Genomic DNA, 26,631 nt, shown 5'->3' on the forward strand with positions numbered 1-26,631 from the left:
ACTGGACACATTAAAGGATTACCAGGCATTACATACACAGAAGTGCAGCTGGATATTCCTGCAGAGAGCAGCAAGCACACAAAGAAAGAAAAACAGAGGGCTAAAGTGATTACACACACACACACACACACACACACACACACACACACACACACACACACACACACACACACACACACACACACACACACACACACACACACACACACACACACACACACACACACATTTGGCTCAGAACCAATGTAAAGTGTTGAAACGATGGGAACCCTCCCCAATGCAGGATGCACACCGAGGTGCCTCACACCCCCCACCCCGCCCCTGAAACAAATGCAATCAATTAGTTCCATTCAAGCTGCTGACAGGAAGTGCTGAGCACACAGAACCCTACCGCGGACTGATGTATCTATTAGACAGCCACAAGACAGCCGTACTAGTTTAATTAGATCATGTATCTGTTTTAAAACAAATTACCTTTGTTATTTGTGCACATAGCCACAATATCTTGATCTAAAACACCCTATTCTTTATAGATATCTTATGGTATTGCATTTGTTCATCTTTATAGAGCTATTAATCTTTATCTCCGATAGAAACCTTATCCTTTTATCATCACTGATTTTATTTTGAAACCGGCTCTTGTTTAACATTACAATGTTTCCCACAAAGTAACCGAGCCAACGACTTATTTGCTGGGAAAAACGACTAAAACAATAATGTGGAGGAAAAAACCTGGTTGGCAAGAAATGAACAAATAATAGAAGTTTTAAAGCAAAGTTGTGTTATTTAATAAAGTCCATAAAAGTCAAAAAGCATTTAACAGAGTTAATCTATTTCAGCTGAAAGGACAGAGTCTTGCACCAATAAGTTAGTACAAGATCTGACCCCATACAACAGAAAATACAAACACTTTATGTCAGGACCTCGACACAAACTGATGGACCCAAATGCATGACCCAGAGACAAAGTCTTGAATGTAACAAAATGTATTTTTAATTCCAAAGATCAGATAATCCCTCTTAATAGAGTATTTACTGGCATAAACAAGAAGCGCTCACAAGGAGGAAAAAACTAAGCATAACAAAAAAGAGAACTTTAAGAAAAACTTAAGCCAACAAAATTAACAACAAAACAAAACCTGACATGACTGAAAGCGATCCTTTCTGAGCTGAGGCATGGCATGGTGGTTTGTGCTCCAGCTGTCGATCAGCAACTATATATCCATAATCCACCAGTTAAAGGAAATACAACTAATGTGTAGTTTTATATTAGCTGTACAATTTACCACATATGGTGTTCTTAGTTTCCATACCTCCTGTGTTTTACGAGCGACTTATCAAGTCTTGGTGAACGGCATAAAACACGATTAAACATGATATAAAACCATGCTCGTATCTATACAACCTATAGAAATGCAAAACGGTGTCAGTTTAAAGTAATTCTGTCCTTCTGTTTACCGCATCATTTATGAGAATACATTTCTTAACAAGAGAACATATTCGAGGGGTGATCAATAACATTTCCGTTATTTATTTCTCCAAGTTGTGTTTTTGTGTGCACTGAGGAGTCTCAAACAGGCGTTTGTTAAATAATTTTAAGATTGGCTGTTCAATGTTTGAAAATGAATTCATATATGATAAATGAGAGGTAACATTTTATTTATGGTATTATTTCCACATATTTCTCTCCATTCTTCCTTCTGTCAACGGTGTTGCAGTTTCTCGTCTCTCCCGTTTTTGTGCTTAGTGCGTACGCATGGGTAAAGCCAGTGTCACACTGTCCCGAAATTGACACCCGATGGACACACGAATATGGAATTGTGAATTTCGCACGAAGATGGCCCCGAACCACACACAAAGGCAACATTTACATTACATTTAAGACATACAACTGCAATGAAAGTACCAAATACAATTATGTTACAGTACTATGATACTGTACTGATATCTTCAGACTTTGTTCTTTACTTTATCTGTCTTTATATGTAGAAAATATTACGTTTTCTCCGTAATGTTGTTTCCATAACAACAACAACTTCCTGTCAACTGTCCTTCAAAATAATATATTATATCCTTTTTAGTTTCAAAGAACACAAATTGGGTTATTTACATAATATGTTTACATGATTTTGTTGTGCAATAAAACAACCCGATGGACACACGATAAAGGAAATGTTCAAATTCGGCTGTGATCGTAGCAACATCGGGCCATTCGTGAGGGCATCTTAAGCCTTCGTATGACCGCTGACGGAGTTTCTCAGGCTCCGGCAGCAACTTCGTGAGCGGTGGCAAAATCTTTGGCATGCCAAAAAATTGCCGAAGGACCTTGCGAAGGTTCATTTTCGTGTTGAATTCGTGTGTCAATTTTGCCCTTCGTAAAGCCATCGTGAGGGCATCTTGTTATCCTCGGTGCCATTGGGCATTCGCCCCGATCAGAGTGAGTGTGAATGCACCGATGATAACACGAAGATGACACGATTTGACAAGATGCCCTCACGAGTGCCTTACGAAGTTGCCGCTCACGAAGTTGCTGCCGGAGCCTGAGAAACTCCACCGGCGGTCATACGATGGCTTAGATGCCCTCACGAATGACCCGATGTTGCTACGATCACAGCCGAATTTGAACATTTCCTTTATCGTGAAATAACACAACTTTGCTTTAAAACTTCTATTATTTGTTCATTTCTTGCCAACCAGGTTGTTTCTGTTTTTTAAGTGGAATTTCCACCACAAATAACAGATAAACTAATACACATGTCATTTTATGTCTAAAAAAATCAATCGTTTTCATATAAATTGAAACAAATAATAAGGAAACCGAGCCAACAGAAACTTTTATAGATAACTGGAGGCCTCAGATAACACGCAGAGGGAGTGAGGGACGGGAGTCAAATAATAAATGACTGGAGTTCAAGAAGAGACTCAGGGAATAAAATAGCGTTGGACCTTCTTTGGGGAGAAATATACAGTAACATGTTAGGAATGACGATGGAGCAAGGATGAGGAAGAAGTGAGAAAGGGAGATTTGTGATGCAAAGGGATTGAGATTAAGAAAGGAAAGTAGCAGGTATGAAGAAAAGATCAAGTGAGAGGGAGGTGTGTGGTAGGGGTGAGTAATGGAGTAAGGGTGGATTAAAGACGGGGAGGAAAAGAAGATGAAAGTGGACGAACAGTAAAGATGGATCGAGAGAAAGCAACTGTCCGTCAGGGAGGGAGGACGATAAGGAGAGTAAGAGCGGAGGGAGAGATGATGAAATGAGGGAGGAAGGGAAGCAGCGGGGGTGAGGGTTGAAGAGGATCGAGGGTGATGATGTAACACCCTCCACTGTGTTTTGATTGGCCCAGGCAGGAAGATCGGGTAACAGCAAGTCTGAGAGGCATCCTGAGACTGTGTGTGTTTATGTGTATGTGTATGTGTGTGCGTGTGTGTGTGCGTGTGTGTGTGTGTGTGTGTGTGCGTGTGTGTGTGTGTGTGTGTGTGTGTGTGTGTGTGTGCATGTGTGTGTGCGTGTCAAAGAAAGAAGGAAATCACAATTAGCCTGTAATCGCACATTGCATTTCCCATGGTTTTATCACAAGATTAAGTGTGTAAAGAATGCGAGCTGTGAAGTGACATCTCCAGTGAGGAGCAGTAACAGGTTGGCAGGAAATCCCAGGATTTACTCTGTCAGAGATGATCTGGTATCACTGCCAGGACACTTCCCTGTAAGTTTAAACAAAGGAAACAGAGATAACAGGAGTCTAATAGCTGTGAATTTCTAGAGAACTATGGAAATGAATGGAAATGGGAACATGCTTTCAATTTACATGACGTCAGAAAGAAACTCAATGATTCCAGCGTGGAAGAAAAAGGACCTATCTTTCTATGTTTGCGTAATTGATAATAAATTGCTTAATTGCATGTAATTCCTTATTTATTTTGGTCAGAACAATTTTAAAAAAATTTGACCATTTATAAATAATAATACACAATTAAAAGCTGATTTGCTATAGGTCATTGGACTTTTCCCAAAACTGTCCGCAAAATATTTTACAATAACAGCCTTGTGTCAACAAATGAAACAAATGTTTCCGATGTGAGCTAAATAAGATAGGGATGGATTCACATTGGATACATGGATAGTACAGTAACGCCAGCATTTTCTTCTTTTTCTTTACATACAATAGTGAGTATGAAAAAGTAATGGTCAGAAAGAAAGACATACATAATGTAGGTAATTTGTCAAGCTCTAATACACATTTCATACTGAACAAAGTGAGGATGGGAGGGAATATGACACCTGGGAGTGGAGGAGGAGGAGGAGGAGGAGGAGGAGGAGGAGGAGGAGGAGGAGGAGGAGGAGTGGTGGATGTGGTGAGAGGAGTAGAGGCACTTTGAGATTAGTTTTTTGTGCATGCGGCAGATTCCAGAAATACTTGGCCCACTGCAACAATATACAGCCGAGATCTAATGATACCCTGGGAAGTCTGTCGGCGGTGTAATGAGTCTAATGTGTCTTTATTTGTTTGTGATCAGTGTGTTTGTGTGCCAGAGCTCGAGATAACAAAATGTCAAAAAGCTAAATATTTAGAGATAGAGATTGACAGTTTTGCCAGCTGGGATGGGAATAGGTCTTATTATGGTGTGTGTATGTCTGTGTCTATGTGTGTGTTTCTGGTATTCATTTTGTAGCACAGGGGGTCTAATGGGCTTCAGATGTGTCCCCCTCTCCCACTGAGCCAACATTAACACTGTTACTATTGTGTGTGTGCCTACATATGCGTGTGTGTTGTGTGTGTGCCTACATACATGCGTGTGTGCGTGAGAGTGTGGATTAAAACAGTTTACACTCTGCCTGTGCCCAATTTGTACATTAGAGATGTCAGCATGAGATTTTGAAGAGAGCTTTTTTCATTTTCTGCTCAATTATTTTCTTCTGCCTCTCCTCTTTAACCAACTTCCACTCATGCTTCCAGACCTGTCTCTGCAAATATTACTTTTTAACCACTTTGTTGTACATTTGCCCTTTTCACCAGCGACAAGGAGTTTATGTTTTGCCTGTCCGTCTCTTAGTTGTAGCCGTCTGTCTCCTACAACTGGCTACATTTTGCATGAAACTGAAGGGTGTAGCATGGGAGAAGGAAGAAACATCTAGGTTGTAAATAAAGTTTGACTTTTGCTAAAATGTTTGCTGCTCTCTAGGTGTCGGAATAATCTTAAAATAAAGGTGACCACTCAAATTCGAACAAACACTTGGAAGATTTTATTTAAAATGCACCGATCAAATCCAACACATATCTTTTGCAGCGTCCATGTTGTTTACACATAAGAACTTCAAGGTTGTGTGAATACATGTGATGTCGGAAGAACTCCACAATTTGGTAAATGGGGACCGCATGTGAATGCACCGTTAGCCTTGGTGGAGGTCTGCAGAGATGGCAAAAGTACACACGTCCTTTATTCAAGTAGAAGTACAGATACTCTTGTTAAAAATACTCTGATAAAAGTAGAAGTACTGACTAAACTTCTTTACTCAAGTAAAAGTAAAGAAGTATGGGCTTCGAAATGTACTTAAGTAAAAAGTCCCCATAACTACCAACTGTTTTAAAGAGTACCTGACCTCACTTTATATTAATAGAACAATAATGTCATTGTTAGCTAACGAATGTTTCGATGCTGAACAACGGCAACATGACAAAGTTCTCATGAAGACCAGGAAATGAAGGATACACGGTTCGTGTTGAAATCAATAGGCACGCAATGACTCTAAATAATAATGATCAGGCCACCAAACACAGATTAAAACTAAAGGAACAAGCCTGTTTAGAAAATGTAAGAAGTGTTAAAAATAAAAGTAAAAAGTCGTCAGAAAAATAAGTAGTGGAGTACAGTACTGATACAAGAAAAATGTACTTAAGTACAGAAACAAAGTATTTGTACTCCACTACTTCCCCCTTCTGGAGGTCTGCGCTCTCCAAATGCCATTTTAGTTTTCCAAGAGCACACATGCATGTAGCCCTCAGTTTCATCACACTAGAAACTTTTAATCTGAAGGCTTTTTTAAACGTTGTCAATATAAGCTAGAGACCCAAACATATGCAAACAAGCAAAGGGTCTACGGTCCGTGTCGTCTGACTCAGATTTGACAGACAGCGGGTCTTGCCTCGTCCTGACTAAGTGGAAAATGTGAAATGTAAACAAATCCCAGAATGAATTACTGCATACATACGTTTGATGTGGCTGAGACGGCACAATGCAAAAGCTGAGGTTTGACACGTACAGTGAAACCAGATGCTCTCCTGCGCGTCGCATCGGTTTAGCACGGATGCTGTTTGTCATGAAGCGTCGACTGGGCCCTCAGGGAAACTAGACACATTGGAGACAGATGTAGAAGTTTAACTATGGATGCTGTGAGGGGATCCAGAGATGTAAGGGTTCCTTGGACACAAGATGGATAAAAAGAGAGAAATATCTAGCTGCAAAGGGGAGAGAGACAGGAAGACGAATGGACTGGCATGAGAGACGAAATTGAAGACATCGTTAGACACGACTTCAAGGGAGGCAAACTAACACCAGAGAGGAAGTTAAAGATGGATGGACAGAAGAGACAGAGCATTATGGAGAATAGAGAGGTTAAACGAATGGACAGAAAATATGTGGCGATTGGATTGACAGCAGGAGAGAGAGGGGTTGGTGAGAGGTGAGACAGTGGTGTGGTTTCCACAGTGAGGCGATGAGCTGCTGGAGTGATAACAAGCTGCAGATGGAAGCTGTTAGCTCACCTCTGTTTGTGTGTGTCTGCTGTGGATGTGTTTTTTTTGTGCGTTGTCATTTAAAGAGTTGTGTCTACTTCTGAGTGATTTATGAGATACAGAGGTAGAAAGAAAGAAGAGAAAGAGACATCAAACAGTGTTCTGAGTGTGTTTGCGTTTGTGTGTGCATAGCATGGGGGGGGGGGGAAATAAATGACTCCAGGTACACAGGAAACCAGATATTTGGCAGTCTTGTCAACAACCAGTGAAAACAGACGCGGAGACACACATGTAGTCCCCAAATAAATAGTGAAAAGAGTTGTTTGTGCGTTTAGCCGGTCATTACTCAGATAAATCAAATGTCATTTTAAATGCTATTTGGGCCCACCCATGCTCCTTTTGCTCTGAGCACCACATTTCCTATTTTATAAGCTTAACTATCAAGTCAAAATGTCAATTTATTGAGTACTCTATGATTTACACAACTGACGACATTGCCATGAGCGTCAACGGTCGAGAATATTGCCCCAGGTTCAAATACCATTAACATGTTTTATTTGATTTCTTTCTTTTTTCCTTTGCATTCACTACATTGTGACAAAAGCTATATTCGCATGAGAAGCAGGATTAGAAAAAAGGAGTTTGACTTCCAGTAAAGGTGCCTGGCCAGGAGGGATGCCGGGGTCGATCCACAATCTGAGGGACGGGATGTTTCGATTAGCTTACTAGAAAATATCAAACCAGACTGGAGCTACTGTTATACACAAAGTTTCCGGCATATTTTTAGGACTGGAATTGTGGATTGGCTTTACAGGTTTTTCTGTGCGAGGAGTTAAAAAACATGAGTGTATCAATAATACTGGCCTGAATTGAATCTGGGACAGTGCTGCTGAATGCGTCTTAACTACTATACGACCCCACATTTCTGATAGTAGATGACTTGTTAGATGTCTTGTAAACTTACACATGGGTTACAACTATGCCCTAGTAACCTGACAGTATCCATCATTCCTGTCAAAACAAAGAGGTGCGGCATGAATATTATATATAACACCTATACCTATCTGTTAAAGGTCTCAGCACATACCAAAAACATACAGTCTCGTCATCTCTATCACCTACTCTTCAGACAGACGTCGTGTTCAGAACTACGTGGAAAAGGTTGAACTTGCAGATTTAGACATTGTGTATAGATGTCTGCATGTTCTGCTGTTACACTGTCATCATAAATACTGCCTTCCAGCTGAAACATCTGGCCTCTGTACATACATACACGTGTTGTCAGTGCGTTTGTGTTTATGTTTTATGTGTGCTGAATGTTAACGCGCTTTCTATCTAAATAACTAATTGGCTATCGTCAAACATTCCTAAAACATTCATTGTCGAATTTCACATTTGGTATGAAATGTGTATGATGCAATGGCACAGATCTAATGTAAAACATACTGAAGCTTATCTTCTCCTTCTGCTTCGTACGTTTTCTACTTACCTTGTCAGTTCCAATAAATACATCACACATCAATGCTCTCTTACTGTCTCGTGGCTTTCTGTGCCTGCCTTTCTCTGTTTCTACTCATTATTTTCTGACTTTTACCAGCTGCTAAAGCCGAAACACCTCCTCCCCTTCCATTTCTATCTTTATCTTGTGTTTTGCTAACTTCCTTCAACTCCCTCCTGCCCTACACACTATCCCTGATGTGTTCCCACTCCGATGTCTCCTCGTTATTCTCTTGCAAGCAGCCTTTATTTCTTACAAAATTATTCCCCTTTTCATTGTCTTCAGAGGATTTTGTGTAACAACAATTTACAAGCTACAACATGGGTCGGCCTCAGCGGAGGACAAAGTTTCACCAGAGTAGGTCAGGTTTTGATTTGGCTGCTGTTAAGACCCTATTAGGGAGTATATATACAGAGAAAACATCATTATGTGTTAACCTGTTGAAAGTGCTCTCCCCAAAGTTTAGGTAATAAGGGTGATCTATAGAGTGAGGCTGTTTGAGTTGTGTGTGTGTGTGTGTGTGTGTGTGTGTGTGTGTGTGTGTGTGTGTGTGTGTGTGTGTGTGTGTGTGTGTGTGTGTGTGTGTGTGTGTGTGGTGTGTGTGTGTGTGTGTGTGTGTGTGTGTGTGTGTGTGTTGTGTGTGTGTGTGTGTGTGTGTGTGTGTGTGTGTGTGTGTGTGTGTGTGTGTGTGTGTGTAAGCTTATGAGTTGGAGAAACGGAGATGTCTAATAAAAACAGATCATCAGTGTGTCTGCGAAGCCCCAGTGATGGACAAGGTGTCCCTGGTACAGGAGGCCCCCGTGCTTCACTCAGTCAATACCCTCGCTGAGTGCTGAGTGACTGAGCCTACTTTCTCACTGCGTGTGTGTGAGGTAGTGTGTGTTGGGCCGAGGGAAAGGGAGAGAGAGGAAAAACCGAGACGAGTGATGAGAGGTAGATGGAAAACCGATTCAGCTGAAAGACTGCTCCACTGAGAGTTTGGCATACCGATGAAGTCTTCTCACAAACGTATTTCACTCCTCATCTTGTTACCAACGCAGAGAGAGAGGGAGAGAGGTGATGCAGAGGAAGTGTCATGAAGGGAAGGTATGAGAGGCACATATAACCAACACGTTCGCACTCCCAATATGTCAAACACGGCAGCTTGCCAGGTATTTTTGACAACTCAAAGCACTAGGTACCCCCTTCAGCTTTATTTTTTTAATGTGAAGGGTACTCCGAGAAACTTCCACAAGTGGTTATGAGATACTGTACAGGACGTTACTTGTGTTATAATGGGTTATGATCCGGTTTCAGAATAGTTCATGTTTGATTTACAATAAATACACTGAACAAAAATATAAACGCAACACTTTTGTTTTTCCTCCCATTTTTCACGAGGTGAACTCAAAGATCTAAAACATGTTCTATATACACAAAATAACCATTTCTCTCAAATATTGTTCACAAATCTGAAAAGATCTGTGATAGTGAGCACTTCTCCTTTGCCGAGATAATCCATCCCCCCTCACAGGTGTGGCATATCAAGATGCTGATTAGACAGCATGATTATTGCACAGGTGTGCCTTAGGCTGGCCACAATAAAAGGCCACTCTGAAACGTGCAGTTTTGCTTTATTGGGGGGGTCTGGGGGGGTCCGAAAACCAGTCAGTATCTGGTGTGAGCGGTAGGGGTAGGGTTAGGTTGGGGAAGAGCGCAGGAGGAGCCCTGCGTGGTGCACCGGCTCTCGGTAGATAGGTGTTTAAAAAAACATTAAAAACCTCCGTAAACATAAACCTTATAAAAACCCTTTTAAAAGCATCATAAAAGCTCCGTAAGGACAATACCGTTTCAAAAGAATGGTTAAAAAGTGCAGAGCGGAGCTGGACCACGGAATGGCGGCAGAGTATGTTAAAAAGCAGATCTCCCCATCCCAGGATCTGGAGGGTGGTGTGTGTGTGTGTGTGTGTGTGTGTGTGTGTGTGTGTGTGTGTGTGTGTGTGTGTGTGTGTGTGTGTGTGTGTGTGTGTGTGTGTGTGTGTGTGTGTGTGTGTGTGTGTGTGTGTGTGTGTGTGTGTGTGTGTGTGTGTGTGTGTGTGTGTGTGTGTGTGTGTGTGTGTGTGTGTGTGTATGTATGTGTGTGTGTGTGTATGTGTGTGTGTGTGTGTGTGTGTGTGTGTGCGTGCCTGTGTGTGCCGATGTATTTACGTGTGTGTCTGCGTGTGCGGAGCTTGTCCCAAATTCCCAATGGAATCTATAATATAAAATACCCTAAATGATAGGGGGATCTAAAATGGTGCTTAGGGTAATGTTGTGAATTGAGTGGCCCATGGTGGTGGTGGGGTTATGGTATGGGCAGGCGTATGTTATGGACGACGAACACAGGCCACTCGATTCACAACATTACCCTAACCCTAACCCTAATCCTACCCCTCACACCAGATACTGACTGGTTTTCGGACCCCCCCAGACCCCCCCAATAAAGCAAAAATGCACGTTTCAGAGTGGCCTTTTATTGTGGCCAGCCTAAGGCACACCTGTGCAATAATCATGCTGTCTAATCAGCATCTTGATATGCCACACCTGTGAGGTGGGATGGATTATGGTTACACATGGTCTGCGGTTGTGAGGCCGGTTGGATGTACTGCCAAATTATCTGAAACGCCTTTGGAGACGGCTTATGGTAGAGAAATGAACATTCAATTTACGGGCAACAGCTCTAGTGGACATTCCTGCTGTCAGAATGCCAATTGCACGCTCCCTCAAAACTTGCGACATCTGTGGCATTGTGCTGTGTGATAAAAGTGAACATTTCAGAGTGGCCTTTTATTGTGGCCAGCCTAAGGCACACCTGTGCAATAATCATGCTGTCTAATCAGCATCTTGATATGCCACACCTGTGAGGTGGGATGGATTATCTCGGCAAAGTGCTCACTATCACAGATTTTTTCAGATTTGTGAACAATATTTGAGATAAATGGTTATTTTGTGTATATAGAAAATGTTTTAGAGCTTTGAGTTCATCTCATGAAAAATGGGAGCAAAAACAAAAGTGTTGCGTTTATATTTTTGTTCAGTGTATGTTTGTTATAAAACTGAGTTACGTCACTTAGGTTAAGGGAAAGATTGTGGTTAAGGTTTAAGTAACCCTGTTAAGTAGCTGTGGTTAGGTACGAGAAAAAAGAAAGTAAGGTACATAAGTAAACTTTCGTACATAAGTTAAACTAAGCCATTGTTGAGTTTAGGTTTGACACAGGACATGGAAAGTGGTCTCACTGGTGAACTTGTTTGTTAGATCTGTCCATCCATTCTGACTTTCTCTGGACTTTGTAGCTCTTTATGCTTTGTCACCCGACTTCCCCCTTCACTTGGGTCATAATTACTATAGCGACTAGAGCCAATTACATTTAAAACTGACCCCAGAGCTGTACTTGGAGCGTCCTTGTTTGACGTGTACTGTCGGGTCACTGATTAAAAAGCTGTCTTTGAAGAGATGGGAGGAGCATGCTCTGATGTAACAGAAGTTTGTTTGAGATAGTGGAAGATTTTGGAAGGAGGCCTTGAAGCAGCAATCTTGTGTGTGTGTGTGTGTGTGTGTGTGTGTGTGTGTGTGTGTGTGTGTGTGTGTGTGTGTGTGTGTGTGTGTGTGTGTGTGTGTGTGTGTGTGTGTGTGTGTGTGTGTGTGTGTGTGTGTGTGTGTGTGTGTGTACCACCCGTGTCTGGCTGAACTTGTGTTCAACCCGGTATCTACCACTCCTGCAGAGTTGTTGCATCAACCTTTTGACTTTGAAGCTTCTGGCAGATCAGAGAGGAGAGCCAGGTGCAGGCCTCTGTGTGCAGATGGACTCCTGCTCTCCTACTGATACATGTTATCTAATATGGGAGTGTGTATCATGTGTGTTGTTCATAAATTCATACACTTCAGGCACCAGTAGATGCTTTCAGATTCCTTAGCATCTTAACATCCAAAAACAATACTTGATGTATTTGATGTTTTTGATTTGTATGCATTATTTTAATTCTATGAAAATATGTTGAATCATACAGTAATGTTGTACATTTCCTGTTTGGGTGGTGCTGTAGATCTTTTCTGGTAACATCCTCTAATGTGCAGGAATGAAGTGTTGACAGCAGCAACAAGAGTACGTTTGGAGACAAATCATATTTGGATAGTGGAACAAAAGGCGATGTTACAAGCAGATTCCTCATGGGATTTTTGCTTTACTGTAGAGAAAATTACACATCACTTCCAATAAAGCAAAAGCAAACTGTCTGCTGTCAGATTAAAGTAAAGGCAGCCTGGTCAAATGATTAAACCAAGGTCCAACAACCAATAGTCACGAAGGCTTCAATGTCAAAATATGTTTTAAATCCATCAGAGATGAAGCCTTTCAGGGAGCAGAAAAAACGATGTGTCATCGCTATATCAACTTTCAACTCATCACTGCTCTCTCTGTTTGATCCCCCCCTGCTTGGATTGTTGTGCTGTTGCTAAAAAGAAAAAATGTTGGTATTGTGAAAAGAGCATTGACAAAAAGTGATGTAAGAGGAAATGTGTTTATATTTGTGTGCTCATCATGTTCCCATTTCTCTCTGCAGACCTGCTGTCCACCAACAGGTCATCTATCTTCAGCGGTCACCATGGCCAGCTCTCTCTTACCTCCGTCTTCCTCGATGAGTACCGGGACCGCCTCTTCCTCGGAGGGAAAGATATCCTGTACTCTCTCCTGCTGGGACCCACCAGCAGCGAGTCCAAAGAGGTGAGCTTTGGGAAAATAGTAAATCCATCAGTTATTTTAATTAATTCTGCTCTGGTGATTGATGTTTTGTAAAAGGTTAGTTACCGCACAGTGGACATTCATCATTCTGCTTTGATTTAAACTGCAGTGACTGTTCAAGTGGTTTCAATCTGTAGAAGATAACATATGACTTGAAGAGATAGGCGTACCATTTAGTGTTTTTCCAGAATTCCCTCTTTTGCAGAACATCTGTGAAAGCACTCGGTACCTCATAAATCAGCCATAAACTTTGTGACTCAAACATGAACATCCATTTTATTTTGTATTGCTGCTGTTGCATCATAACTCAGTTCTGATAATATTAAACAAAAAGACAGTCAGTCTTCAGGGAAAAAATATATAAAGGAATATATTACAAACCTGTTTCCTTGGTACATTTTTGATTTCCCATATCAATTGACTACATGTGTACACTATACATTGAAATGTGTGGATAAATGCAATTTTTATTGAATTTGAACCTCTAGATATTGTTAATTGAACAATCCCATGTTTTGATCTGTAAATATATTTTCTCACTGAAGCTTGTCCAACACAGAGATTATACTGCAGGAGAAACAGTTTCTTTGGCTCGCCAGAGAGACACGAGAGATGAATTACAGTACGATAAGAAAATATGTGCTTTATTGATCCCAATTTGGGAAATGTTTTGTTTTAAAAATATCAGATCTATTTGCAGACCTGCATATTTTCACTGTAATCAAACATTGAGACTCTGAATTACAAAGAGAGAGAATAATGTTATTGTGCTATTCATTATAGCAGATGTTGGATATTTGGTTTTGAAACTTAACTGTTTAACTCAGGTTTATAATGCTTTGACAGTGGATACAAGTATGTTAACATTTATCGGAAAATCTAATCGAATTTATCTAATATAAAGTTTGAATTCATATTTAGTAAAATGTATTCAGTGGCTCAGATTATACCGATATAAGTTTTACTATGATTTGAGTTGTATCTTATGAGTTTCAGACATTTATTAGAAGGCATTAGAATTAGAGAAATGAGCAAATTCTCCATGAAATTATATTTCTGAGACCATATGTTCTATATATTATATATATCATTCATTTATATTTTATTTCCACTAGGGCGCTTGATGCACTCTGTGTTCCATTGAACTAGTTTCTAGTAAGCAGAACATAAATAACTCTCTCCTAGAGAAATCCTTGGTGTGCTGCAGCACTTTAGCTAAGAGCAGCAGTATGTGTGTGTGCATTAGAGTGTGTGTGTGTGTGTGTGTGTGTGTGTGTGTGTGTGTGTGTGTGTGTGGTGTGTGTGTGTGTGTGTGTGTGTGTGTGTGTGTGTGTGTGTGTGTGTGTGTGTGTGTGTGTGTGTGTGTGTGTGTGTGTGCGTGCTTATACATGGGTCAAAGACACTGTGATGACACAAAGTGAACAGGGAATTTATATAAACAGAGGGCCAGATGTAGCCCACCTTGTTCTCTTTTTAATGCTCACTGTCTTGGCTGAGGTTCACACATGAGGCTTTCTGATTTTCCAGTTTACGGTGAGCTTTTAATGCCCGGGCTTCTATCAGAGCCAGTCATTGTGAAATCTATCCACGATGCCAGTTCAATGAAACAAAGGTTTACAGGATGACACACATCTGCCGAACTTTCCATAAACCACCGCTCAACGTGAAAAGAGAAAGGACAAAATGAATATAAACTGTTTGCCTTTACCAACCCATGTTGGTATTTGTTCGATGTTGAATTGAAAACTAAGGTCAATGTTGAAAACTGGAAGACAGATGAAGAAGAGCCAAATGTCAAAACGTAGCAAAATGACAAGCAGCAATAGGAAACTATAGGTTACTTGCGTAACCCCAACACTCAGAGTAACATGTAGTGAGATGTCTCACTATGGGATGCGCCTCATCGCGGAGCAAACAGAAGCATCAATCTCATTACGCCAATCCTGATTGGCTGGTGATCTTGACGTCAGCGTCAGGGGAAATCACCCCCTATAAGTAGCCTGCGCCACGACGCATGCGTCATTCAAAATAAGCACCTCTTCTCGCTTCACCATAGCAAGGAGGGCCGTCTGGTGAGACATCTCACTTCATGTTACTCTTAAAACTGGGGTTACGTAAGTAACCTATAGTTCTCATTCATAACACTCCGTTCGATGTCTCACTATGGGATATTGTAGCTCCCGTATTGCCAGACGAGCTTATCTCGAAATTCACCAAACCAACCAGAACTTAACAGGTAGAGCTCTGACTCAACAAGGTGCCCAGCACTGCTCGGGCCACACTAGGAGCGGAGACGTCTAGCCTGTAAAAGCGGACAAAAGTGAGCGGCGAGGACCAGCTCGCTGCTGCACAAATGTCTTGGATGGAAACACCCTTGAACAAAGCCCAGGATGTAGCCAGACCATGAGTCGAATGAGCACGCAGACCCGAAGGTGCCTGCAAACCCTGACTCGTATAGGCCAAAGCAATTGCCTCCACAATCCGGTGGGAGAGCCGTTGCTTAGTAACGGGCTTGCCCTTCTGAGAGTTAGCACAGGACACAAAGAGTTGGTCATTATGACGAAACTCTTTTGATCTGTCCATATAGGTGCGTAAAGCACGGACTGGACACAGCAAATCCGGCTGCTGTTCCCCGGAGGAACACAGCGGCGGAGGAAATGCCTCAATGTCAATTGGGGTACATGAACCAACCACCTTAGGTATAAAGGCAGGGTTGGGCTTCAACAACACTCTCGTTTGCCCCGGGGCGAACTGAGTGCATGAAGGATGTACAGATAGCGCATGAATGTCACTGACTCGCTTGGCGGATGCCAGGGCCAGTAACAGCACTGTCTTGAGTGACAGATGTTTCATGTCAGCTTCTTCAAGGGGTTCAAATGAGGTTAGAGTGAGCCCATTTAAAACCACTGCCAGGTCCCATAAGGGCACCAGCGACCTGGAGACAGGGAGGAGCCTGCGAGCCCCTTTCATAAAATGGCAAACCAAAGGATGTTGGCTAGCCGTCTTTCCCTCAAAGCCCACATGGCATGCACCAATAGCAGCCAGGTACACTTTGATCGTAGAGAAAGCTCTGTGTTTATCAATCAAGCCCTGTAGAAATGATAAAATCACCCCGACAGGACATTGAAAAGAGATGTGTCCTTTTTGAAGGCACCACTCCTCAAACACCCTCCACTTACAGTCATAGAGAGACCTGGTGGAGGAAGCTCTCGCACTCTGAATAGTGTTTATCACCTTCTGAGGGAGTCCCACTGTATTCAGATTGTACCACTCACGGGCCAGGCCCATAGTGCCAAGCGCTCTGGGTGTGGGTGAAAGATCGCCCCCCCCCGCCTGAGACAGTATGTCCCTGCGTAGTGGGAGCTGCCATGGCTGCCCGCACAGCAGCTGATATATCTCCGCCAGCCCGTACATTGCGGGCCAGTGCGGAGCTATCAGAATAAGTATGTAGCGTTGTTCCCTCACTCTGGCCAGAGTTGGGGGTATCAGAGCCAGGGGTGGGAACGCGTACAGAAGGACCGGAGGCCAAACGTGCGCGAGCGCGTCCACCCCTAACGGTGCGTTTAAATCGCGCATTGAAAAGAACAGCTGACATTGAGCATTTTCTTTCGATGCGAACAGATGTACCGCAGCTCTGCCGTAACGCACCCACAGCTGACTCACAATCATTGGATGTAGAGTCCAGTCTGCATAAAGTGGTGCACCTCTGGACAGTAGATCTGCCCCGAGGTTCATCACTCCTGGTACGTGCGTCGCTCTCAGAGAGAGGAGACGTCCGCAGCTCCATAAGATCAGTTTGCGTGCCAGCATGTGTAACTGGAGAGAACGCAAACCCCCTTGGCGGTTTATATACGATATTGTGGTCGTGTTGTCTGTCCTCACGAGGACATGATGTCCTCTGAGAAAAGGCAGAAAGTGTTTTAGGGTGAGGAACACCGCTAAAAGCTCCAGGTAATTTATGTGCGCCCGCTGGAGGTCTCTGCTCCGGACGACCTTCGTAAATACCTCCTCAGCCTGTCAGACATGCGTCCGTGGTGACCACCTTCCGTGAAAGGACAGCACCCATAGGCACGCCCCGTACTAGAAAAGTCGGGTGCAGCCAGTGGCGCAGTGCCATTACGCATTTCACAGTAACCATTACTCTCCGCGCGCCATTTAGTTTAGTTTTAGAGCGGCTACCCAGCGCTGAAACTCCCTCATGTGTAAGCGTCCCAGTCGTACGACCAGGATGGCTGACGCCATGAGCCCCAGTAACCGCAGGCATGATCTGAAGAGAACATGTTTGCGCAGCTGGAAATGAGCGAGACAAGCTCTGAAAGCTTTCACTCTTTCCGCTGACAGGCGGGCTGTAAAGGGTACCGAGTTCAGGTGTAAACCCAGGAAGAGTATAGTCTGCGTGGGGCACAACATGCTCTTCTCTGTGTTTATTATGAAACCCAGGTTGAGCAGGTGCTTTACGAGGACATTTGTCTGCGTAATAGCCTCCTGCTCCGACGGTGCGAGAAGCAGCCATTCGTCCAGGTAGGTCGCCAGGCGAATACTCTGTTGTCTTAACAGGGCTATCGCGGCTTCCGTACATCGTACAAACACCCTTAGACTGAGAGACAGACCGAAGGGAAGTACTCTGTATTCATAACAGATCCCCTGAAATGCGAACCTCAGATATTTCCTGTATGGATAATATACTGGGATGTGGAAATACGCATCTTTCAGGTCGACTGATGTAAACCAGTCGTTTTGTCGCACGAGACGCAGCAGAGATGTGTGAGTGAGCATTCTGAATTTGTATCTTTTTAGATATTTGTTCAGAACCCTCAAATCTAGTATTGGCCGAATCTCGTTCCCTCCCCGTTTGGGAACGAGGAAATACTTGGAATAAAAGCCGCTCTGACTCTGCTCGACGGGTACTATAGATATAGCCCTCTTTTCTAGAAGTGAGAGGATCTCTCTCTCTAGAATATGGGCTGACTCTCCTCGGGCTTGTGAATACAGAATGCCCGAGAAGCAAGGGGGGGTGACAGCGAATTGGAGTCTGTAGCCCCGTGTTACTGTCTTGAAAACCCAAGCAGATGTTGTGAGCATCTTCCACTGTATGCTCCTTAGAGTCAGCGGAGATGTCACGTCTCTTACCCTCTGAGTCTCTATTTGTTGTGTTATGGGGCCCTCTAGTGTCTGAACACGGTGGTACCCCATTTCAACAATCCCCACCGACACTGTCCATGCACGTGACGGTGCTTGACAGATCCTCGCAGAGCTCCGCTTGGTATGCGGTTAGCAGCGAGGAAACGTTCAAAGCCCTGGCGGACAACGCTGCGGCTCTGTAGGACCGTTCAGTCATGGTCGACTGGAATCGGTCCGCCTTCGCTGGCAGCGTGGGGTTCCTGCTTGGTGACGGGACCAGCCTCGGTAGGAGGTGGGCTGCCACCAGCGGTTCCATAGGCGGTATGCGGAGCAGGCCGAGCCTCTCCATACCGTCACAGTCTAGGGAGGAGGCACCCTGGATTGGGGCCTTGTTGCTAAAGGGCCGGTCTCTCCACGAGACCGACACCTCATCCAACATCTCCGGGAAGACCGGAAGGAGTTGCCTCTTTGTCCTCGTTGCTTGGGGAAAATGTTTCCCCTCGTAACGGGACCTGGAGGTCTCCTTGGCCATTTCGGGCCACGGGATGTCTAGTCTGGACGCGGCACGCTGACACACGGCCTGCAGGTCCATACTCAGACAGGGCGAAGCTGGTGTGCTATCGCCCGGGAGAGCAGCCATCGCTCCCGGCTTTTCAGCCTGAGCCGATGACACGAAGATATCGTCTTCTTGCTCATCCGAATCAGACAGGAGGAACTCAGAGGCACCCTCTTCGTCCTCCATATAATCCAATTCCAGGACATCCTCCGCGGGCGAAACCATGGTGAGGTCCAGCCGGGAGCCCCAGCTTGGTAAAGCGTGGGGCTCCGTTCTCGCGTCTCTTGCCGCCACCGGGTCCCAGCCTGACACGGCGCGGGACTCCGGTTCCGCAGCTGCCGCTGTTGATGAGCCCCAGACCGACACAGTGCGGGGCTCAATCTCTGCGGCGGACGCCCCCGCGTCTTGATTGCCAGCCGGCAAATCAGCGGACATGAGGGGGTCCTGTCCCGACAAGCTAGCTTGGCGTGCTAACCGTCGGCGGAGGCTCTTTACGGTGAAGCGGGCACAATGCCCGCACAAGCCGGGGTTGTCAATAGCCTCCTGGGCGTGTTCCAGCCCGAGGCAGGACGAGCAGACCTGGTGTGAGTCTGTGCCTGATATTTTCAACCCGCAGCCGCAGAGCCAAGCCTCCGAGTCCCTGACTCCTCTGGTGTGAGGGAGAGAGGCGTCCATCTTGTTCGCCGCGTGGCGTGGAGAGGACCCGCTCGTAACAGGTACGTTGTCGAGAAAAATAATTATTCTTCCAACCTGTCCTTAATCCGGAGAAAAAAAGGACGGTGTAGATTTTTTTCTCAAAGAATATTAACTGGTGTGTTAATATTCTTTAATCTTTTCCTCCTCTGTGAGAGAAAAAGAAAAAACGTCCTCGCTACCGTGGTGTCGGTAGTGAGGGAAAGCAAGCTAGCAACAGGTGTGTTGTTAGCTTGAAAAAATCAAAACCTTACCTTAATTTCCGAGGAAAGAAACGACGAGGTCGATTATAATACTAACTGGTGTGTTAGCATTAACAGTCTTCTTGCAAAGCAGAGGAGTAGCCGGCAAGCGCCCGTCGACCGAAAATTTGCTTTGGGTTCAGTCTGTGGACTGTTAAGCTAGCCCGGCTACCATCGAGATGTGCTCTGAAGCGAGAAGAGGTGTTTGAATGACGCATGCGTTGTGGCGCAAGCTACTTATAGGGGGTGGATTCCCTGACGCTGACGTCAAGATCACCAGCCAATCAGGATTGGCGTAATGAGATTGATGCTTCTGTTTGCTCCGCGATGAGGCGCATCCCATAGTGAGACATCGAACGGAGTGTTATGAATGATTACAGTTAACCTTACATTCTCCCTTATGCAAGTTCAAAATATGCCAACATCACAAACCACCATAAAACCATACAGAAAACATGAACCAACATGTAAGGGATAATGTGCAGCGAGGCGGTCATCATGGGGAAAAGAACACCCGACAGGCTGTTCAGGAGCCCGACGCGAAGCGGAGGGACCTTGATCTGCATGCAGTTTGCTTTTCGGCCAAACTATATACAGTTCAATCGACCAAACTTCTTTCTGCAGATGTGAGCATCCTTAACAACGGTCAATAAATCCATGACAGCGGTCTGTCTGTTCTGGATTAACAACGTGTCACGTGTTCTGAATTGACCAATCAGAATCGAGTATTCAACTAAGCCATGTAATAAATAGTAATAATAATAATAATGAGCTTTAAAAGTGCTAGCAGATATTTAGGAAAGGGTAATTGTTATCCTTGCTTCTACTCTTTACAGTTCAGTATGTTAAGCTAGGCTAACCACGTGTTAGATTCAGTACCATACTTAGCGCACCATAATGAGATTGTGAATTGATCTTATCATCTCAGTTTTGGAATGAAAGTAAATAAGTAAACAATTATATTTAACTATTCCTTTATATTTAATTAAAGATGTATGTTTGGCTTGAGTGCAACTAATGATGTAATCTGATTGACATCTATCCATTGAGATCAGATAACAAATGTTTTATGTACTGCATATATTTCCACAATTCTTACTTTGCAGCTGATGAAAATGCTAACCTTTTAGAAACAGGTTTAAAATTGTCCAAACCAGAACAAAGCTTTCAACTGTTGTGAAATCAGACTAGCTTGTCGTTTTCTAGCTCAGACTTTGACTACCTGAGTCTACAATATATCTTCGGCATAAAAAGCCTATTCTCCCCTTTTCACTATAACTCTGACCAACAGTGTATTAAATCTCAAATGGGAATAAGGCTTGGCTTGCTTTGGTTAGACCATTGCACCAAACGTGATTCTGCTCAAACTGGAACCAGTTCTTATTTAATTAAATCTGGGAAGTGGAACACTTTGCCTAATGATAATTACCCAGGAAAAGACTGACAATTAGTGATTCAGTTTATGCAAATGTATCATATAATGGAGTAAATATTCCACTTCACCGTCCCCTAGAACATAAACAGCTATGATTGGAATATATTTGTCATCTTTAATTATTTCTTCTTTGGTGATGTTGATGGCTTCTGGCCCAGCTTGCTTAGCATACAGTAGGTTAATGCTAGAAAAATTATTTTGGCCTCGAAATAATACAATTTGAAAAGCGACGTGTTGATCAAAACTTAGCTTGTGTTGAAATTCAAACCTTCTCCCCAGGGACTATTTGTTTTACTAGTTTTGGATTTAAGAGTTCATGCAATGTTTCAGTCCAAACTCATTACATCCCATGATTCATACTGTCTATTTCTGCCAAATGTTGCGTTGGCACAGCAACAAAGAAGGCATATGGTTTTGTGCAAAAATTCCAACAGATTCAAGAAAAATTGAAAATAATCTGTTTACGTCAGTTTCATGATGTTGCTACGTACAGTAGCAGAGGTCCCAGAGTTACATGTCTTGTGACATTCATGGCCACAGGGCATATATTTATTTGAAATATGTTCCTTACCTTTACAGTGAAAAACTGGTTTGCCAGGGGTTCAGCTGGTATAATCTGAACTGAGAAATGTAAAGTATAATAGAGGGTTTTGATCTATTGCAGGTTGTTTAGCAGCAGGCACATAAACAAATACAATATTTGATGATTTATGTAGTTCTTTGATATTGGCTGACTTTTAAAGTATTGTGTCTTGAACTAATGAGTTTCACAGGCAATTAAAAGTTAGGAACATTTTACGTTTGATTGTTCCCGACCGTTCTGGTTGGCAGTCTTGTTTCCTGGATGGATTTTTCTGCAGGTTCAACACTTTAATGTGTGACTGCTGAATAAAGATTAAAGAACACTTTACATTGATGAAGTGTCAGGAAACAGTTAAACAGAGAAGGAACATGGATGGTTGTTGGAGTAAAACCATATTTCCTTGAGGGTGTAGAGCCAGACTCTTGGATGATAGATGGAATATCGCAGTACTCTGACCCATGTTTTGAGCAAGGCGTGATTTCACAGTTTATCAGTATCAGTGAGGTATGCTATCAGAATACTTTTGATCAGATTGTGTATGTGAGCCAAGCTTTTCGACAGGCACGCATTTATATCAGCACAGCATCATGCCAAAGAAACCGGTCCAGAGATCATGACCCGTTGAAGCCTAGTTTTTCGATCAGCACTGAGTTATTTATTCATTTCAGTCAGGCATGAAACAAATTATTAATTCTAATGGTTTCCCACATTTGCAAGCCAGGTTTTAGACAAAAGCAGGCTGGGTGTCGGACAATCAGATGGTGCAAAGGTGACTCTGCTGTCTATAAAAAACACATTTGCAGTAGTTTCAAATCTTTGCTGATTTAACTCGCAATAGGAAATACTTAAAGCAAGGAACCTAGTTAAATTAAGATGTTCTCTAAAAATACAAAAGAGTATAAAAAGGTGGAAGCAGTCTGGCCAATTTCAATGGAAATAAATTCAGCCTGCTGGCACCTCTAAAGCGATAACAAATTAATAAATAAAGTTAAGTGTCCAGCTATAATTGCCTGAGGCAATGCAATCAGTGGAGACCCCAGGAAGTTACTGGTCCCAAGCAACACATATTGTAGTACACAACTTCCCAGACACCAATGAATTGTTCTTTTTACAGTTTTTAATGCAGTACGCTAAGTTACTGAACTGTTATGAGAGTGCTATCACTCTTCCTATCTCGTAAATATTCCTTATAAAGTATAACACACTTTCTGTGTGTTGTTTGTTGTGTGACTACACAAAAAGAAAACAATTAGAAAATGTTATGTGTATTTGATGATTTAAAGAAGACCTATTAACATGCACGAAGCAAAAAAAAATATGAGTGAGAAAATACATAGAAAAATGCTGTGTGCAACTAGGCAGGTTTGAGCCTTTCAAGGCTTTAAGTCTATATACAGATATTTGTACTTCCACCCCTAGTTCACATGAAATTGTCACGATCACAGGTACAGATCAGAACCCAATAGCACGACTCGGATACACCAGTGTATAGCAATGTTCAGTTTATTCAGGTCAGGGACAGGCAGGGTCAAAACCAGGAAATCCGTCAGACAGGCAACCAAAACCAGACAGGGAGCAGGCAGGAACTCGAGATCCGTAAAGTGGCAGGGATAAAAAACCGGACAGGACAACAATCTAGGCTCGAGCACAACACTCACTGGAGAGTTTGGCGGAAACGACAAGACAATCTGGCAAAGGACAAGTGATAGTGAGGTGGTATAAATACTGTGAGTTATTAGTGAATGAGTAACAGGTGAGGGGAAGGGCTGGGGAGACCAGGTGAGGGAAGTGAGCTGATTACAAGGGCCTGGAGGAAGGCGGGATCTGAAATGAGGAGAGTTTAGATGAGCCACCAAACAAACAATAATATAAGTGTCTAACTTGTGACAGAAATACCCTTTGTTGAGCCAATAGGCAGTCTGCATCACCATTAGCAAATTCAATACAAACTCAATTTGATCTATCCGATGTTATATTTCATCTACTATACAGTGTGCATTTAATTTGCAGTGCAATACATGTCATTTACATTAAGGTGTGGTTAAAAATAATTCCAGGCTCTTAAATGTCACACCATTTGTATTACAGGACAGGATATGTTATACTCTATAATCCAGGTTCCAATTATCATGACAAGAAGTGCACTGTCTGTGATACATTAGGATGTATAACAGTTAAGACAAAATCCTCCTGAACTCTACTGCTGTTGTGAAATGTAGGGTGTGATGAGAAAAGAGGAGAAACTGTCACTCATGTTTACAACTCTCTATTTGTGTTATATCATTTATCACTTACCTTTCACACTCCTTTAAATCCTATAGATACCACAGTGGCCTCTTGTCCACACATGCTCCCAATACACCGAACATAAGCAGACATAGTAATGAAAGTCAGGACCATTTGTTTTATCATATGGTTTCTTTTCTCCCTGTTAGCCAAAACAAAGCCAGTTTCCAGACAAAGACTTATTGTCTTAGAGAAATCTTCTGCACAAAACTACAGTATATCCCACATCATCAACTCAATACGTAGAAAGACTTGGGCTTTCCTCTTCAGTGGCAATTTCATTTCATTTTTCATTTTCCGAAACTAATGTGAAAAGCACTCTTGTTGATGAATTGGCAGGAGGGGAGGAAGACTTTGGGACTTTCCCCAGAAGGAAATAGTGGATCTATTCTGTGAGAACTTGAGTTAAAAATGGAAAGGCATAATACTTATTCATACTGTTTTTAGAAACCACAGATGGTCTTGTTAGGATACTCTGTACGTTTGGCTGAGCACATATTTTCTGCTTGTTTATAGCCAAAGGTCGAGTTTCATTTCTAGGCACAAAACAGAAGACGGACACCGAAGGGGACTGAGTCTCTTTAGCCAACATTATTACATTAACTCCCTTAAAGTATTTCATAACATCAAAAACACTCCTTGTTTTTCTGTTTTGTATGTTATATGTTTGAGTTAATATTTAAATGTGTCAAAAAAGTATTTAGGGTCCAATTAGGATTGGTAAATTGTATGGAAAGATAGAAAGAACAAAAATGGTTCTCAGTATCAAACGTATGTAACCAATGTATTGGTTATATTGGCACTATTGAGTTTGGTAATTGTTTTTAGCGTCAAGTTGACCCAAATAATGAAAGAGTGGCATCCAACCAGTCAGTTAGATCGGGTTTAATTTGTTCAGGTTTTAAGATACACATCTGCCTCCAGATGTGATTAGTGTTCTCCCCTAATGTGGTCATTTGGAGGCAGAATTTCAGTGACAAATTATCACAAAACATAGACAAATACAAAAAACAATGAGCTTGGCAACCCTAGAGGTATGCTATGTTTTCCAAGCGTTTACAGAACTGTAATGACAAATGTGTCTGTCGTGTCTCAATCAAGGTTTTGGCTTTACAAGCGTCCAAGCCCTCGCCTCTTCCAAAACCTCTGTTTCATCATATATATTTATATACATATATATTTCATCTGCTCAGCTCAATTTTCAGGGGAAATAATTCCGATTTAACAACACATGGGCTGATTATTCTGTTTTGATTGCATCAACAGAGTCAAATAAAGCCTTTATGAGTTCAACAAAGCAATTACATTTTGCAATACGGTTGAATATATTGGATGTTTGCATTACTTTCAAGTTATGAGGTCATTAATCATCACACACATTTTTGTCTTCTTTGTCTTCTCCTTTTCTCTTCCTTCATAGATTTACTGGCCCCCGTTACCCGGCAATAGAGAGGAATGCATTCAGACGGGAAAGGAACCGCAGGTAACCGACTGACTTTTAATTCCCGGAGATGCTGTTCTTTGTAAAATGAAATGTCAAGTAGACTTATTTTTACTCAAGTATGTACGTTTTCATCAAGTGTGTATGTAGCTCAAGTCAATAGCAAATGAGCTTATTTAAACCAAAACCATGACTTTTTACTAAACCTTAGCAAACCTTTGATTACAACACAAACCACATTGAAACTGCGGAAAGATAAGCTTTTCTTAAAATGTAGTTGAGAATGTAATTCAACTCGTATTTTACAGGGTTGCCATGTTAACAATGAATGCTCCCAACTAGTTAATTAATACTGTGTTCTGCGTTACCTGCCCTTTACATGTCTTCCAGTTCCTATATGGTCCAGAAATCACCTGACCTAGAAATCAGCCTACCAACTGCTTCTCATTAGCTAAAAGCCTTGAAGTAAAAAGCTTGTAGTCAGAGGCTAGTTTTCATTTTTGTTTGTCAGTTGCTTTGTTTCTGTATCAGACAAAATACATTTCCTGCCATGTCCTCTCTGTTTGCTGACTGTTGCATGTATTTAAGTCTACCTGTCTTCTTTCCACCAGTATTGGTGTCTCCATTTAAATTCTCATCCCTGTTTCCAATAACTGAAACATATTACAATGTTGTCCAAAATAAACCCAACAGACCCAGCTTTTTCCATAAACTAGGAGACTGCATTGACCTACGCTGTTGAGCAGTTCTATACTGTTTGCCAAAATGCCTCCAGTGAATTCAGAGAAGCTGCTCTCAGCATGGCACGAGCATCTTCCAAACCATAGCTTGTCAAGGTGGTTTTTCCATTTTCCGCGATTTTGACTACTCATCAGCTGAATCCTGTTTCCACGTCCATCTCTATTTGGCTCTGTGGATCTCCTCTATCACAGATGTGGTGATGGGGAGTGCAGAATGTGCCTTGAGCATTTATAAACTAAGCTTAAAGTGAATGGCATAATTAGACAACTTGGTGCCACGCTGCTCCCACACATCCCCTAAAATGTTTCCGTAAGCTATCAACTACTTTGCTATGAAAAAGGCCATTGTTTTATTAATGGAGAGGAAAGAGAGGTGCAGAGACATAGAAAGCTTTCAGAAGCAAATTGTAAATGTAAGTGAATGAAGAATTTCATTAGTTTTGTGAGGGAGTACAAATTGAAGAAGAGAACAAGCAAAGGAAGGGCAGAGGCCATCTTATTACGATGATGTTTAAGACAAGATATATGAGGAGAGGATGATTCTGAAG

The 26,631-nt window shown here is 42.5% G+C and overlaps 1 protein-coding gene across 2 annotated transcripts in view; it reads left to right on the plus strand.

Annotated features, from left to right (window-relative positions):
* The window catches only part of sema3bl (sema domain, immunoglobulin domain (Ig), short basic domain, secreted, (semaphorin) 3bl), an 81,707-nt gene that overhangs the window by 15,499 nt on the left and 39,577 nt on the right, over positions 1-26,631 (plus strand). For both annotated transcript variants that reach the window (XM_034086821.1, XM_034086822.1), the window contains exons 2-3: positions 12,808-12,968; positions 25,323-25,385. In XM_034086821.1, the coding sequence (XP_033942712.1) occupies positions 12,808-12,968; positions 25,323-25,385 (224 nt within the window). The remainder of the gene's footprint in view (positions 1-12,807; positions 12,969-25,322; positions 25,386-26,631) is intronic.

This window comes from Pseudochaenichthys georgianus, chromosome 7 (assembly GCF_902827115.2).
Source record: "Pseudochaenichthys georgianus chromosome 7, fPseGeo1.2, whole genome shotgun sequence".
In the NCBI taxonomy this organism is placed as follows: domain Eukaryota; kingdom Metazoa; phylum Chordata; class Actinopteri; order Perciformes; family Channichthyidae; genus Pseudochaenichthys; species Pseudochaenichthys georgianus.